Source organism: Lampetra planeri, chromosome 5 (genome assembly GCF_965212315.1).
Source record: "Lampetra planeri chromosome 5, kcLamPlan1.2.h2, whole genome shotgun sequence".
Taxonomy (NCBI): domain Eukaryota; kingdom Metazoa; phylum Chordata; class Hyperoartia; order Petromyzontiformes; family Petromyzontidae; genus Lampetra; species Lampetra planeri.
In genome coordinates this window covers 10,550,805-10,568,303 of record NC_136111.1, presented here as the reverse complement: position 1 = coordinate 10,568,303, position 17,499 = coordinate 10,550,805, and the positions used below count along the sequence as shown (strand labels likewise).

At 40.8% G+C, this 17,499-nt stretch overlaps 1 protein-coding gene across 4 annotated transcripts; it reads left to right on the top strand.

The window, feature by feature from the left end:
• The first annotated feature begins 214 nt into the window (after positions 1-214).
• LOC144718836 (modulator of macroautophagy TMEM150B-like) lies at positions 215-16,791 on the top strand. Of its 4 annotated transcripts, XM_078594401.1 has the most exons (8): positions 215-727; positions 7,896-7,995; positions 8,651-8,710; positions 9,402-9,469; positions 9,621-9,748; positions 11,243-11,420; positions 14,648-14,692; positions 15,459-16,791. In XM_078594401.1, exons 2-8 carry the CDS (start codon positions 7,931-7,933, stop codon positions 15,515-15,517), a joined length of 603 nt encoding a protein of 200 aa, XP_078450527.1. In that variant the 5' UTR covers positions 215-727; positions 7,896-7,930; the 3' UTR covers positions 15,518-16,791. The 4 variants fall into 4 exon arrangements, with proteins under 4 accessions (XP_078450527.1, XP_078450526.1, XP_078450524.1 ...); XM_078594400.1 differs by having other exon boundaries at positions 229-723; positions 14,648-16,791; XM_078594398.1 differs by having other exon boundaries at positions 229-727; positions 7,891-7,995; positions 14,648-16,791.
• Positions 16,792-17,499: the final 708 nt, after the last annotated feature.

The following is a 17,499-nucleotide window of genomic DNA, read 5'->3' as shown; positions in this document are numbered from 1 at the left end:
GTAGTAGCAGCAATAGTAGCAGCAGCAGCAGAGCAGCAGAGTAGCAGCAGCAGTAGCAGCAGGAGCAGTAGCAGAGACAGCAGCAGGAGCAGCAGCAGCAGTGGGTGGCTGTGAATGTCTCACCACCACCACCCACCCCACACCCCCCAAGATGTTGAGGAAATGCCGAGAGAGTCGTGAGAGGGCTGCTGCTGCTGCTCCTGCTGCCTTCCTGTTCCGCACGGCGCTCCCAGCTCGCCCCGTCTCCTCCTCCTCATCATCATCATCCTCCTCCTCCTCCTTCCCCGTCTCCTCCTCATCCTCCCCTTCCTCATCCTCCCCCTCCTCATCCTCCTTCCCCCTCCTCTTTCGTCTTCACTTCTCTCGAATCGCCGCCCGCCCCTGAATCGCAACACCGCCGGAGTGTTGGTGGTGGGGGGGTGTGATGTTGGTGGTTGTTCGCTGTTTAACTTCACAGCGTTAAACTTTTCATTTATTCGCAAAGGCGGGGAGTAGTTGGGGCGGCGGCGGTGGTGGTGGTGGGAGGAGGAGGAGGGTAAGTTGTTAAGTTTCGAGAGAGATTTGCGAGTTGCCAGGGGTCTGCAAGTCGAGCTCGCCTCCTCCTCCTCCTGCCTCCTCCTCCTGCCAGTCGCGTTTACTCTGAAACTATCATCGTGATACTTGCAACAAACACCACCCACCACCACCACCACGACTTGCAGGGATTGTTACACGGCAGCCGAGGCAGGTACGTGCGTGTCACTCTTTGTGTGGTGGTGGTGGTGGTGGGAGGGGGGGGGGGCGGAGAGACAAAGGCGACCGGGCGTGGTGATGTGTCTGCTTGACTGTGTGCACGGTGTGTTGTGTTGGTAACCCAGGAGGGGGGGGGGGTTACATTCGCGATGTTCACGCTCCGCTGATTCTACTTCTACCTCGAAGGATACCGACGGTTCAACGCCGCACACACAACGTGGCGCGTTTGTAAACAAGAAGATGCCCCGCTTGTGTGTGTGTTAGATTGTTGTGTGTTAGATTGTGTGTTAGATTGTGTGTTAGTTTGTGTGTGTGTTAGATTGATTGTGTGTGTGTGTGTTAGATGATTGTGTGTGTGTGTTAGATGATTGTGTGTGTGTGTGTTAGATGATTGTGTGTGTGTTAGATGATTGTGTGTGTGTGTTAGATGATTGTGTGTGTGTGTGTTAGATTGTGTGTGTGTTAGATTGTGTGTGTTAGATTGTGTGTGTGTTAGATTGTGTGTGTGTTAGATTGTGTGTGTGTGTTAGATTGTGTGTGTTAGATTGTGTGTGTGTGTGTTAGATGATTGTGTGTGTGTTAGATGATTGTGTGTGTGTGTGTTAGATGATTGTGTGTGTGTGTGTTAGATGTTTGTGTGTGTGTTAGATGATTGTGTGTGTGTTAGATGATTGTGTGTGTTAGATGATTGTGTGTGTGTTAGATGATTGTGTGTGTTAGATGATTGTGTGTGTGTGTTAGATGATTGTGTGTGTGTGTTAGATGATTGTGTGTGTGTGTTAGATGATTGTATGTGTGTTAGATGATTGTGTGTGTGTTAGATGATTGTGTGTGTGTGTTAGATGATTGTGTGTGTGTGTTAGATGATTGTATGTGTGTTAGATGATTGTGTGTGTTAGATGATTGTGTGTGTGTGTTAGATGATTGTGTGTGTGTGTTAGATGATTGTGTGTGTTAGATGATTGTGTGTGTGTTAGATGATTGTGTGTGTTAGATGATTGTGTGTGTGTTAGATGATTGTGTGTGTGTGTTAGATGATTGTGTGTGTGTGTTAGATGATTGTGTGTGTGTGTGTTAGATGATTGTGTGTGTGTTAGATTATTGTGTGTGTTAGATGATTGTGTGTGTTAGATGATTGTGTGTGTGTGTTAGATGATTGTGTGTGGGTTAGATGATTGTGTGTGTGTTAGATGATTGTGTGTGTGTTAGATGATTGTGTGTGTGTTAGATGATTGTGTGTGTGTTAGATGATTGTGTGTGTGTGTTAGATGATTGTGTGTGTGTTAGATGATTGTGTGTGTGTGTTAGATGATTGTGTGTGTGTTAGATGATTGTGTGTGTGTGTTAGATGATTGTGTGTGTGTTAGATGATTGTGTGTGTGTGTTAGATGATTGTGTGGGTGTGTTAGATGATTGTGTGTGTGTTAGATGATTGTGTGTGTGTTAGATGATTGTGTGCGTGTTAGATGATTGTGTGCGTGTTAGATGATTGTGTGTGTTAGATGATTGTGTGTGTGTGTTAGATTGTGTGTGTTAGATGATTGTGTGTGTGTTAGATGATTGTGTGTGTGTGTTATATGATTGTGTGTGTGTGTGTTAGATGATTGTGTGTATGTGTTAGATGATTGTGTGTGTGTGTTAGATGATTGTGTGTGTGTGTTAGATGATTGTGTGTGTGTGTTTTAGATGATTGTGTGTGTGTGTTTTAGATGATTGTGTGTGTGTGTGTTAGATGTGTGTGTTAGATGAGTGTATGTGTGTGTTGCATAGCTGTCAAACCACAAGGTCTAACGCCGTATTATTGTAGAGGGAAATTGAGTTTTCAGTTCCATACGGATGGCTGACAGCCGTTTCAGTACGGGAAAAAATATGTTTGTCTATTTGTTTGCGTTTCTCCCTTGTGATGATAGGGGACTTTGTGGCATGGACGTTGAGTTTTATAAGGGGGCACGGGGTGACCAATAAGGTCTGAATTGGTCTGTAATAAGGTAGGGGCACTTATAGGGGGTTGACAGGTATGGTGTTGTCTGGTTCAGTTTACACCCCTTGCCATGACGGCAATTCTCATTTGAAGTCCATTCATGATCATTAAGTTGCTCGACAGCTGCTGGTTGTGGGTTTTTTGCTTAATGTCGTTGATACAGCACTGCACCATTGTCAGTGTAACTCTTGATGCTGATTATTGCTGTACGGTGGGTGTGTTAGTTTCGCAGAGCTGTCATTGTATCTACAAGTATCCTACTTGTAGATACAATGACAGCTCCTACTTGTAGATACTTGTAGGTACGGTATATCTCGAGAGTAAAACTCGGTAGTTCGTCTTCATTCATTGCGCAATGTGCTTGCTGTTACCGGAATGTTATTATTGTAGAGTTCAACGAAATGCGTGGCTGTTTGCAAACGCTGACTCGTTATTAGGGGCATGTTCCGAAAGTTTGTTGATAGACCAAACAAATACTGTATGTATTGTAGATGCTGTACTACCCCCGCTGCTTGCATTACAATGCAGAGCCCTGTTAATGTCGACGTACACGTGCGCTCCACTTAATGTGGGCACACCAATGTTGTGAATACATTGCTTATCCTGGCCTTGTAAGAACCAAAATACTTGCTGCCCCTATAGCGAGCAGAGTAAGTATTATTCTTGCACTGTACTGCTGGTGTATGTGCTCCAGGTTTTTTGGCAAAGTACATATTTACGTCGCTTTTTGACTGAAGTCAATACTGAGTCAATAACGAAACAAAGTGCGTTTCAAAACAAAATCCGCACTTGAACACACTTCATTGCAACCGTTGTCTAAACCGCCAGGACCTTTCACGCAAAGTTCACATGGCCCCTCAACATCTTCAGCCAGGACGTTCTTGTTGTTGTAATTGTCCATCTGTTAAAAGGAAACGTGGACATGGACAAAGAAAATGGGACGAAATCTTAAAAGTGACCAAATGAGTAATTTGGCAGATGGCATGCTTGGAATTGCACCGAGTTGGAAGAAGGATGAAATCGTTGATTAGGCAACATATTTGGGAGATCATATTGGACTTCATAAATGAGTGGATATATCATTGGTGATGGTGATGATGATGATGACACGTATCAAGAATGGCCAGTGGTCGAGACGAACGATGGATTGGCAGTCTTGGGAGAGAACACGGTCGAGAGGACATCTGACCTTGAGATGGAGTGACAATCACCAAATTATGCTAAAAGAATGTTGCATAGCAGGACCATAAAGAGATTTGGACTTTGGGATTCCTTCATCCAACAGCAGATTTCGGCGAGAGGACATCTGACCTTGAGATGGAGTGACAATCACCAAATTATGCTAAAAGAATGCTGCATAGCAGGACCATAAAGAGATTTGGACTTTGGGATTCCTTCATCCAACAACAGATTTCGGCGAGAGGACATCTGACCTTGAGATGGAGTGACAATCACCAAATGTGCTAAAAGGATGTTGCATAGCAGGACCATAAAGAGATTAGGGCTTTGGGATTCCTTCATCCAACAGCGGATTGGTCGTGGCTGATGATCTTTGAGTTCATGTATTTCAGCAAAATAAGACATTTCAAAGGCATAGTTTCTTGATTGCTAAGATGTGGGACGTTTTAATCCCTGAATTCGTGAAATTTGCACATTCCTACAAAGGGCCCAGTATACAAGTCGTCGTTGGCAGCAGTGGATTTGCACCGTAAATAATGCGAATCTCTTAAGTTACTGAAATTAGTCACTTCTGTGCAAAAACATGACATTTGTCAACGTATTCTCGGAAACATCTCTTCGACTCGACTCACACAAGTCGTTATCTCGGTATTTTAACATTGTTTAAATCCTAAACATCCGTGGTTCTTGCCCTGGAATGACCCCCCCCTCCCCCCCCCCCCCGTTGGTGTCGTGTGGTCTTTTTGGTGATCCTGCCAAAACTTGCTGTGACCCGTTAGGTGGTCTTGACTGCACAACCATGAAGCTTTCACAATAGCTCGGCTCTGCAACACGATGCTGGCGAATCCGTTAAAGGGCTCTTAAGAATGCCCAGTTCCGTACAAAACATTGCTGTAAATCCTAATTGTTGTTATGGCTAAAGAAGCGTGGGGGGGGGGGCCTTGGTTGACAAACAGCACACAGTTTCACACGGACGGTGCTGTGCACAAGGAAGAGTTAGCAGCAGAGTCTTTGTAAATTGTTAGAACGACGGGTCAGTCAGTCCACGCTCAAGAGCGAGAGATGTTGTTAACTTTTCACATTGTACATGTACAGCACTTTTGTCAATCCACCCTTGTGTGTTGTCCAGGATATTTGACCATACTTCACTTCACGCTGGGCAATTAGCGGGGTTGGTGAAGGCAGGGAGCATAGACGGATCATAGTACTGTACAACAATACAGCAATACCGAATTAGAATGTCATTCAAACTGCTTTAAGGAGGACTCGCATGCAAGGCATATCGGTTTAATGTTTTTATTTTCTCTCCCAGTATTTATGTTTTGCTACATACGCGGTACAATTGCTGTGTTTATAACTGACAATTAAATTCGCCAACTTGTTTCATTAAGTACTTTAGTAATGTTGGCATTTATTTTTTATTTAATGTACGTGTGGTCATTTCCTCAAACTCTCCCTGCCATCATAAATGGGAAATGTGGCGGTCTTAGAGAGACTGCGATTGTGTGCACACATGCAGAGCATTAGCTCTGGAGTACAGTGCTGTGCCGCACTCCACACAGGGCTTGCTGATAGATTGAAACTTTACTATGCCGATTCAACATAATGTACACCATTTAAAGGTTACGTCCGTAAATCAGACGTCTTCAAATTGTATATAATGGCACGTCAAAGCATGGAACAACACGTCAATATGCAAGCAATACGGATTTGAATGCATCACTGCCTTAATTTGTACACACTTAACCATTGAAGCGCTTGCGAATCTCGTACAACTCTATTGTAGGCTCACTGCACTGGACATTTGCAGTTCTAAACATAACTTTTAAGGGCAGCATAACATGTGCCGGGTCATCTTGCCGATGACAGGATTGTGGGGCCCCTTGCAAGTTGTATACGTGCACCTATATATTGCATGGTGAGCCTTCGCAGTTCTAAAAGCGCACGGGGCATGTGTATTTCGCTATTCACATCAGCCACATCTCATAGTAAACCATTAGTTTGCCTCGATGTATACTCCATTTGCAAAAAGGGGTCAACCGGCGGTGTCAGCGCATCACTTTGCAGAACTGCAGCCATCCAAACTCCCAAGATGCTTCATATTGGTTTAGCTGCATTACCGCAAGTAAAAAAAAATGCTTAAGTGAAAACCCATTTGCTGCAGCGTGAACCAGATCAAAGCAACTGGGAAGAAAAAAAAAATCTGTCTTTGCAAAAAGCGTGGAGAATGTGAAGCAAAATAACAAACATTTTTTAGGTAACCTTAAAGTACTGTTGCGCATTTTGAGAGCTAGTGTGACTTGTGTGACACACCACAGTTTACTATTAGACTGAATAAAATATACATCTTTAAAACAGTCGTGAAATGGCAAATACTTATGTACATTTAAATGTGCAGTCTGTGGGCAAAACTCTGTTGTTGAGCAATACTGATGTTGAGAAATATAATGTCCGTGTGTCCCCAAGTCACATCATGTCTACATAGCTCTCGGGAGAAAAACTTCTCCAGGGCACCCATTCACAGATGTAGTCATGTAACTTATTAATTCAGTTATCCACTAGAGAATGACAGGTTCCCATATTCTTTGGGTCTTTCGGTAAAGTCACGTAGATGGGTTCAAAGAAAAGAACAGAAAAAAATAACACAAAAAACTACGACGTTTCGATCACAACACAAACGATCGTCATCAGGAGGAAAAAAGAGGGAGAAAACTGCGGAGGCAGACTGTTTGACGTGACTTTACCGAAAGACCCAAAGAATATGAATTCCTGCAGTCACGAAAGCTTTAAGTCAGGAATGACAGGTTCATTTATGCTGGGAAATACTTGTGAAAGTATAAACCATTGTCTTGCTTTCTGTGTGTAAAATATGATTGTCTGGGTTTGACCCGGACAATCCTGGAATTAGCATCTGTGTTCGGTTGGTGAGAATTAATTTGTACCGAGTGCTGGTACTGGTATTGTGTTTAAAATTAAAATACATTGCACAATGTTGATTGACCTAGCTTCACTGACATAATTTGCATGAGTTTGGTCTAGAGGCACCCCTAATTTAAAATCTGTTTGAGGTTTCAGACCCGTGCTTGAAGTTTATGCTTCTTTCAAGTCGTAGAACTTGAAATATAGCATTGCCTATGTGTGTATCTACACAGGGCTTGTGTGTGACACGCGGTGGGTATTCTGATACTCGCTCATCACAATGATCAGAAATTCATACTGTATTTCATAGGGAGCAAAATGGACAGCAAATATGAGAGCCGGCCTAATTTTTACCCACGACCTTGTTGAAATTGTACATTTGTTTTATTTTAGATTCCGTGTGTAGCATAGGTCCGTGAAATTTGCTCTTTGGCTAGACATTTTGCATGAGGAATAGCTACCCAACCACATAAGCCACTGGTCAATGTGCTGTGTTCTGTTAGCCCAAAATGGAGGCACTGGGCTTAGGGAAACATTACTACCTAGAAAATAAATCACAAGGTGGAATGTCAGTTTAATCTGTTATTGGTAATCTTTTCACTTGAGCACCATCCGGACCTAATGGACAATGGAGAAAGCATGCCCACACCCTACGTAGAGTATAATTGACTAGATATGATGCACCACCTTGAATGTTTTGTTTTTGAATCACGGAATGCAGATTACCAATGTGAATCTTAAACTCGCCTGACAACATTTATGGGATGTTTGTCATTTCAGTTCTTAAATGTCACACTTCATTGGCTAAATAATAAAACAATGTTTTGGGCTGCTCATTTTATAAAGGTTTGCATGGTTGAGCAGTTGCTGCTGTTGGTATAAAGGGCAGCCCCATATGGGTTTGTTGTCCACCCCGATTGATTTTTGCACGTGCTGAATACTTTTCACCAGAAACACTATTATCCGAGCAGCCCTGTTGGCCAGAAGGTGGAAAGTTGTGTTTGAATGATCTTAAAATATTAATCTTAAAAACGACGTTGAGCCTTTGCGTTGACCTATAACCCAATGTTTCCATTCAGTGCAGTTGGCGGTGCTGTTGACAAGTTACTTGGAGAAAGAATGTGGACCTGGGCACTTCTGCCTCTTGGCTTCTCTTCTTTGGGCGTGGCTGGATTTTGGACTGTGTAAGCTGACAATCATTTAATTTTTTAGCTTTTAAAAGCATATGTGAATATGAGCCTTTAAAAAAAACAAGACACGTATCAAAAAAAGCATTCTGTGAGCACTGTTGTTTTAACCAATAACATGCATTGTACTGTGTGCAATTATTGCCTCTGGACAAGGGAAGCATCAGATGTCAGATGCTAACCAGATTTGAAGCCTGGATAGTGCTTGGATGGGTAACAACCATTCAGAAAACAAGTGTCATAGGGTGCTGTGAGGCTATGCTGTGGGTAGCAGAGGGTAATGCAGCAACATCCATTCTTGTGCTGCTATACGTCTGTACTTCCACATCTATATGCTTCCTGCCTTCACCAACCCACATTGACCAACGTGGTAAAGCATGGTAAAAAAAAATCCCACACCTCGCATAAACTGAACTAATTTTTTTACCAGGTAAGGCCCACTAAGCTATATAGCTCTTTTTCAGAAGTGACCTGACTACAAATGATAGCTCAACGAAGTGGCTTATCATGCAGAAATGTAATGCATCCAAATGCTCTAAACTTATGTTTCTTAATGTGTGGTGTGGGGAGGCCCGCATTCAGCAGTGGATTGACAAAAATGGGATGTCTATTGTTTTCATGTAAAAATACTGAACATCTGTGTTTTCTTTAGATACATCGTGGCTGGCAATAACACCCCAGTGAGCCCATTAGTGAGTTTTCCTTATATAAGGTACAGCTTCAGAACACTGCACGTCTTAGTGATTTATGCACCTCATGATTTTGTTTTCCTTATCAAAGAATTTGGAATTCTTCATGAGTCCTTCACTAATTACACCAATCTGTATTGATTGAATATACTATTCTACATTGATAAATTGTACATTCTGCATTAATACATTTTACATGTATATACAAATTTCAGATGCTGATGTATATTTGAAAGCTCTTGTTATAAAGTGTCACATTAACATACATGGTGTCCATAAAGGGTATCATCCATTCTTAAAGCATTATATGGTTCAGCAGCAGTGTGAACTGAGCAGTTGAAATATTGGCAACATTATATACTAAAGTTTTTTTAAACCAAAAAATGTTGAGTGATCTTCAACAGCACACGAGGGAAGCAATTGGAAACAAGATGTTGCCAAACGACCTCAGGCTCTCAAATCTCGATGCGACACTTGTTGTCAACGCCATGGCAAAGGTTTAGAGGGACGGGACTATTGCACGAGGGAATCTTCACACTACCAAGTGTGTGTATGGCTAGTTTTATCGACTTATTTCCAACTGCTGTCTAATTATAATTCTTTAATAATGGATGATATTTTATGGATGGTGTCCGTACTATACACTCGCCTATGTTGGTTATACTGATTCACTTACAGTACTTTGTGTATTGTATTGTGTGTTCTTTTTTTCAGTGACTGTGGGACGTATCCACCACAGAGCTGTCTCTTTGGACAACTGTTGAACGTTGGTGGTTTCACAGGTACAGGCCGTGGGCACGCCTTTAACCACCAACACATTTCGTCGCATAGCAGTAGAACTTGCGCATTCAACATACACATCGGTTTCTGTTCACACCATTGTGTACATACTGTGAACATGTTTTTACAATACGATTTCGTGTCTGTGTGCAGTGCTAGTTATTTGTTTAATCCGGTACCGGCAAGTGGAGGGCTATGGTTATCATTCGTGGATCAACACGCTGAGTCTGCTGATGGGTGTGCTGTGTGCATTTGGGGCAACACTGGTGGGAAATTTTCAGGTAGGCGGATGTGCAAGTATGTGCTATGATCTTTCATATGTATAGTGTGTGAATTCTTTGTAAGAACTCATCTCCGTGTTTTGAAAACTATGGTTATCAATAGCAAGGCGTTATGCATAACAGTACCATTACTGGACAGTCCTCAGAAACGTTTTGTGCGTTTTACTTGGTAACGGAGATGTTTCATTATACTCTAGTTTATTAAATTAATTGTTGACTTGAGTTGTACAGTAATTATGTACTGTGCATATTTTCTTGAAATTCGTTTGCATGTATTATTGTTTTTTACCCAGGTCAAATTACTTAGGTGTAATGAATGACTACAAAAGTCATTGAAAAGTTAGAATTTATATGATTTTTATTTTTTACCTTAAGGTAGCAAATGTGAAATTAAACGTCCACGATATGTACATCTCTGATTTATATAAGATGAAATAAGCTTTGGATGAATGTATAGCAAGCAAAATTATCTTTATTTATCTATTAACTGATCAATAATTAACATGCCTACTGTCAGCACCTATTCCTCTGCATTAAACGCCATTCACTATCCAATACTACAATTTACACATGGAGTGAAAATTATTTAAACATTTAAATATCATTCCTCCAAATATTCTTGCCTTTCACCAACGTTCTCTTCTATTGGTCAAAAGTACAATCATTGGTCTCGTCATTTGGGATATTCAAAACCACAAAGAGTCTTGATCATAACAGTTGTGGGATCTGGCAGAAGGAAATAAGTGATAGTGAAGTAGGGTTTCGTCAGCAACATGGGCAGTAACGAATGGCTTCTTGGCCTTTAAAGCCTACAATTAAGGTACTTTCAAATCGTAATATATTCCCTTATCCTGCACTTAGCGATTCAAGGTTGAAGCCAAAGGGAGCCTTACATTTTCCATTGTGTTTTTGCGGTGTACCGCATGTGGTTTGGCACGGTGGTGGTGCATGCCTGTAATCCAGCACTCGAGGCGAGAGTTGGTGGATCTCACAAATGTTGTGAAACGCCCTTCCAGTGGGTGTCGAGGTGCTATACCCTGGCTTTAATCATAATATCTTTACATCCGTATGGGATAGTGTTGCCCCTCGCATGCGTGGATTTTCTCTAGGTGCTCGAGTTTCCTTCCACTTGTATGAAAACTAATTAATTGGCTGAAAACTGATTAAAATAAGTACCCCAGTGCAGCAGGAAAAGAGGCCTTCGACTCGATCTGGCTTTCCTGGATAAAAAAAAAGGTACATTATTTAATCATTATTAAACTCTAGCTGACGTTTTGGTCCACAAGCTGGGAAAAAATTCTGCAAAATTCAGTTCCTGAAGAAACTCTTTACACTCGTACATAAATCCAAATGAAACTAATTTCACTCAAATGTCAGAAAGCCATGCGAATTCAATTCCTGAAAACACTTGACAGCACGTGGTAGAAAACGTCAGACATCATGTGCAGCATTAAGTGACATTCTGCCTTTGGTGACTGTCTCTCCGCCATGCAGGAGACGAACCACCTGCCCACGCACATGGTGGGCGCTGTGCTCACCTTCGGGGCAGCCGTGTTATACTTCTGGCTGCAGTGCGTGTTGGTGCTGCGCGTACGACCACGGCACGGGGGCCTCGCGCTCGCCGGCATTCGTATCATCGCTTGCATCCTTGCCACCTCTACCTACATTCTCGGTACGCATCCTGCACGTTGACCGCATGCATGGGAACAAGAGGGCACGGTGGTGCTGACTACGGTGGCTCGCTCGGATGTTACTGCACTAAGCCTGGGTTAAAATCTTGGGTGAGTGTTCAAGATTACAAGCGGGTTCCCAAGGTGTTTCATCACCAGTGACTACAATAGTCGGTGTCTCCAAGCACACAACATTGGGTCGTGGTCCTCTTCATTGGTGGCCCTGAGCAAGCGGTATAAATAACAATTCTGTGGCAGTGACCATGCGCTCCATAGTTTGACTTCAGTTAAATGTTTTTATTGTTCAGGAATTGTATCAACCAAATCATCATGACCACTAATGATGAGACATCATATTGACAATATGGTACTGAAAAATCAGAGATGTTATATTGACCATTAAGAAAAGCAAATGGGTGTGGATAGGAAAGATCACTCGACCAGATGGATTATGGACAAGACTAGTGATGGAATGGTAGCTGAAGGAGAAAATTCCTCCAAGGAGATGGAGCAACTAGATCAATTCGTGGGAGGGAATGAGATAGATGGTAGCAGCTCGGGACCATGAGGAATTGCAGTAGTGTGGGGGAGGCCTTCGTGCAGCAGCGGAGACAATGCTGATGACAATGATGGATGAAGACATCCCTGCACCAATGCCATCGCTCGTGGTTCTGTAATGTCAAGGGGAATGATAGGCAAAGTCAGTTTATGATTTCGCCCTAAAATGTACCCAAATTTCTACTTGATCTTATCAGATCTCCAAAGCAAAGCAGCGTTGTTAGTCCATGAATGGTTGACCACCCAGGCTTGCCGAGTGTTGCAGGCGTTCGGCTGCGAGATCTCGCCAAGAGGCGTTCACCTGGTACTCCACAGTTTCTTCTCACATGCCAAAAACTCAGTAATAGAATTGGACAAACATTACAATGCAAGACCCTCCTGAAAAATAGTCTTGAGACTCTCCTTGCTAAATAATTGGCATTCATTTATGAAGTAAAACTTTATGCAAATATTTGAACCACATTCTGCTCACAGAATTTGGGGAAATATTTATCAGTTTTTTTTATTTATAAGTGTATTATCTGCTTGAATAGTGTTATGCCAGCTTTCCTGTCTCATAATTTGTAAAGTCGTTAGTTCAATTCATGACTAATGGTTGACTCAGCTCATCAAACATCCTGGGTCAAATTTTTTTTTGGCACAATTCTAGAAGTTGTACCATGAGATGAGGGTCACCACCAAACATTTTCACTGCCCAATACTCATTTATAGCTCGTCAAGCTTTAACCAGTGTACTTTAATATAAGTACCTTTTTCACCTTATTACGTAACTAGTAACACAATTGGTAAATAGTTAACTGATGACGTTGAGAAATACACCAATAAAAAATACCTTTGACCATATCATTCAAAGTGCCATGTATCTCCTCAACTCTCAGAACCAAGCTGCATTAAGCCTGTATAGCACTGGGATGGGTGACCCACCATGCACAAAACAAGACTTATAGGCTGCTGTAGGGCTACGTTTTCAGCAGATGTCAAGTGAACTAAAATCCATTGTATTGTATTCCACTCCCAGGTATATAAGCTCCCTGCCTTGCCAAAGTCACACTGACCAGCTTGGGAAAGTATGGTTAAATAATGCCCACGATCCACATGGCTTGAAGAGGCCCTCTTCTAGTAGTGGATTGACCAAAGTGCTGTACATGTACACACGTAAAAATGAAAGCACAACATAGGACATGAACAGGGTAGTCGAGGACAGGGTAAGTAATAAAAGAGGTCAAAAAAGCGATTGAGAGTTGTGGTGGAATGGTAGCAATGTCGGATGGGAATGGGCGTGTTTGTACTAACAAAGTAAAACTAAGATTCTTAAAATAAAACTTCTGAAATAGATATTATAAATATTATTTGTTTGTATTATCCTAATTTAGTGTATCAGTGCCTGGCTTATAAAATATCCCAAACAACAATAAGTAATTTTCTTTTCGGAAGCAGTTTTTTTGCAAGGGTGTTTCACGCACAGCTTCATTCGTGTGTAAAATATACATCAGTGCTATTGCCAGAGAATTCTGCCTTTGGCTGGCTCCCAGACCTAATTTTCATCAAGTCAATGTTTCTTTAATAGTAAACACTGCACCTGAAATTTCCAGTTGGAGAAACGAAAAAGCATTCCTTTACCTGGGGAGAGGGGAATTTTCTACCAACCTCCCAGCCACCTTTGCAGTTTCCTCTGTACCACATCTTGATATACTCATTTCAGTTAAAAGTAAATCTAAAGGTGCAGTCCTGCAATTACTTATTCATGCATCTGCTAGTAGAAGAACCAATACTAGAGGGAGATATAGAGAGGCCCTCTGAGAGGATATTTTGGCTTGCTCTTCTTCACGAGCCAGATGTCTTGGAAGGGATGGGAGTACCCACATTTTGCCTTTCCCTATGGGACCTGCCGAATGACTAACTAGAGAGAGGGGCGGGGATTAAAAAAACGTGCCCATTTTCTTCACTGTCTTTTCCAGAGATGGAACTGCCAACTTCAATATTGCAAGTTCATTGAGCTATCCATTATGCTAGTGTAGCATCCCATTTTACCCAGTACTTTGTTTATCACTATGTTTTAAACTATTGAGATAACAAGTCTCTGTATTTGTACAAATTTAAATCCGTAAAAGTTGAATGTCCACAGGTACATAATGTCAAATACAGCATGACCCTGCGGATTACGGGAGGGGGGCTGCTTTCAGGAGGGAACCAGGAATCCGTGAAAAATACGCAGATTTCTGGCTCTCTGCTGGCATGGATTACAATTATTGGAGTCCTGCTATATATATAAAAAAAACTCAAACAACAAAACACAAACATCTGAAAACAACCAGTGTGAATGTAATGACAGTGCAATTATTATAATTAAACATTACAAATGGAGAGAGACCCCTATATTTAACCACATCAGATGCTCAAAAGACGTTTAAAATTTCCCAATTAAAGATTTGAATCTACATTATCGAATTTTAACGAATCTTAAACACAATTTATCAATCGGAGGCACTGCAGTAAAAAAAAATGTTGGCCAATATTTGTATTTCCTTTTGGTTGTTTGATGGCATGGGCTGGGGTAGGCCTTCGTCCAGCTTGCATTGATCATGCCTGATGTTGACAATTGTAAACAAAGATGTATTATGTCTCAAGTAAGCCGTGGTTTTCCCCTCTCTCTCCCTGCTATTTTTCACAGCGCCTGTGTTTTATTATGAGGACATGCGGAACGCCTCGGCCATCTGTGAGTGGATCTTAGCAATGGACGTTCTGCTGTACTTTGGGACATTTGCGGTGGAATTCAAACATATTACCCACTTGGGGCTCAGGCTGGAGGTTGACCATACGTGCCGAATGAATTCTTGCAATGGACTAATGTCTTCTGCTTCTTCACCGCTAACAATACCGTTGCCAAACGCCCACTCATTACCCGAATGAGGTTTTGTTCCATAAAAACTGTTTACAAAAGTGATCTCACTTGATCACTCAGACACTTTACCATTACCCATTGTTTTTTTTCACTCTTGTACAATTTAGATTTTATTCATGTAAAATATACAATTGCGCTTGATTGTTGGTGAATTTACAGAACCGCAATGTAGTCAAGTGTTTTAAAGTTGTTAAATGTGGCCGGTTAAAAGGATGGTAAGAACTGTAAAAATGAATGAATCTGCTACGACTTGAAATTATCATTAATATTCCATTCATTATATTGGTCATGCACTAGTTGCATGTACCATAATTGTCCTTTGCAATTAACGTCCCTCATTTACACAGCTAAATGTTTCCTAAGATGCCTTCCAAAAAAAGCAACAAAATTGCCTTGTATTTAAAGAATAATACTTTAAGTGAAATATTAACACATTATGGTAAAGATTAACATTAAATATATTCAATGAATATGGTTACTGGGATACAATTTTCCAAAAAAGCAATTGCAATGGCTTATTGCTGTTAATGCAGGGATTACCAATCCTAACGTGTCTGTTTGTATCATGTCCTGGTACCAGCACACGTGTGTGTGTCTGTAAAGGTCCTGGACACGTGGACCACATGTTTATCATGTTAAGAACAGTATGTACAAAAACAGCTAAATGTATTGCAGTCCTTCTGCTCAGCATTTGTATTTTGAGTTAAAGAAATGTGTACTAAGTCCCGCACTTAATACTTGTTTAAATGCAGTTGTTCAGCTGCCGACAATCAACTTAGCTTGAACCTGCTCCTGTTGTGCAAGAGAGTTGACACTTGTTTGGAAATGGGGTACTCGTAAAGATCAATAGCTGGGTGAGATTTGTTTCTTAGGTGCTTGAGAAAACTAGCTATTCATAAAAGGTATTTGTTTTATCCAGTATTTGAGACAATCCGTTGCACCTTATACGACAACTATATTGCATCAATTTTTTTATTACGTTATCTGAAAGGTGGGCATTGTATGTGGCCTGTAATGATGGACTTTGGTCTATTAACTGACCGTATTAAAGTCACAAGTGCATTAGTCAAGAATGTAAAATGCAAATGCCATCATGCTGCAAAAATATTTTATATCTTTGAACTGTTGGTAGATTAACAACACTCTAAAAGTATGTCATTTGTATTCGTTCAACTGTAACTTTATAAAGCATGTGCTGTACATGCACATTAAAGTGCAGTACTGTATTTAATTTTAACAAGTTAACCAAATTTTACAAAGTCTATGCAATATACTTGCTTACTGTATTTTAAAGAACAACTTACTAACTGCATTATGGTAAATCATTTATGTGACAATGTTATGATGAGAATGGTATTTTTGTTTTATATCAAGTGAATGTTCGGCATAGCCTACCCTCGAGAGGCAGACCGGTGAGTCGGAGATTATGCCTGTATTTTTAAGTGCCTTTTATTTTACAATGTTTTGATATTGTCAAAGGTCCACCAATGTATAAGCTGTTTAATTTTAAAATATTGCAGCATTGCTTGAAGTTTTTTTTTTTAATTCCTACTTAGATAGTGCGTTTGCATTCAAAGCATATAACACACAAATGCTAACATTTAGGTTTCTGCTCATTGCTGTAAAACAATAACAATTGATTACTCTAATGCCCTGCACTAACCATTAAATGCAATTCATATGTATGTCTCCTAAAATCCGCAATATTTCACATGTATGCAGTGTTATTTTTTTGAAAGTGCTCATATTTTTATGGTACTCCAAAAATAAATGTGGAATGTATGCTCTGAAGATGATTGCCGGCATACTTTGTTTAATCCATTACTGTTATGTTATTGATACGTTTTAACGAAGAAAAAAAGGTTCAAAGGAAAATTATAAAAAATGTTAATAAAATTTTTTGCATTCGTTGATTTTTTGGTATTTTTAGATATTGATGTATATTATTATTATTTGTTTTGTGTCTGGGCAATGGTTCTCTCACCAAAATCCTAGACTCACTTTACAAAAGCTTTCCTTGTGTTCATTATTACGTCTTTATCGGATTTGCACAAGCATACGTGATCCTCTTAAGAACTTTATTAAAAACAAGCACAGTACAGTAGTATTAATTTTTAAAAAATGTAACATGGTGAATATGCATTTAAATGTATTAACACTTAAGTAGAACTGCTGTTACACGAACCAGTACACTCTGGTTTCTGCCAAGGCCATTCCACAGAAACTGCTCTCCTTCATGTGACATATATGACCACCTTTTTACCTTAACGTGAATCATTCCTAGCTCTCCTAGATTTGCAGCTTTTGACACCATAGGCTACTCACTTTTATTGTTTCCATAACTGCGGTTATTTCCAGCACTGTCCACTCCTGGTCCCTTCCTTACATTCGAAACCACTCCGTTTCCATACGGGCAAAGACCTCCTTTCAAAAAACCCTGTGCTATGGTGTTCTGCAAGGCTCTATAATTGGCCCTCTGTTGTTTAATGTCTCCTCCCTCATGGCAAATGCATCTCTAGAAATATTACAGATCATCACTTTGCTATTATCACCCAGCTGGTGATTGCCATTCATTTCATGAAGCCAAACTCAATGGCCACGCATTTCGGGCCTTGAAATTC

Bases quoted from the DNA above. Each gene is read 5' to 3' on its own strand.
- LOC144718836 (XM_078594400.1), top strand. From the start codon at position 7,931: ATGTGGACCTGGGCACTTCTGCCTCTTGGCTTCTCTTCTTTGGGCGTG. The intron at 8,711-9,401 runs GTACAGCTTCAG...TCTTTTTTTCAG, and splicing joins GTGAGTTTTCCTTATATAAG to TGACTGTGGGACGTATCCAC. The intron at 11,421-14,647 runs GTACGCATCCTG...TATTTTTCACAG, and splicing joins CACCTCTACCTACATTCTCG to CGCCTGTGTTTTATTATGAG.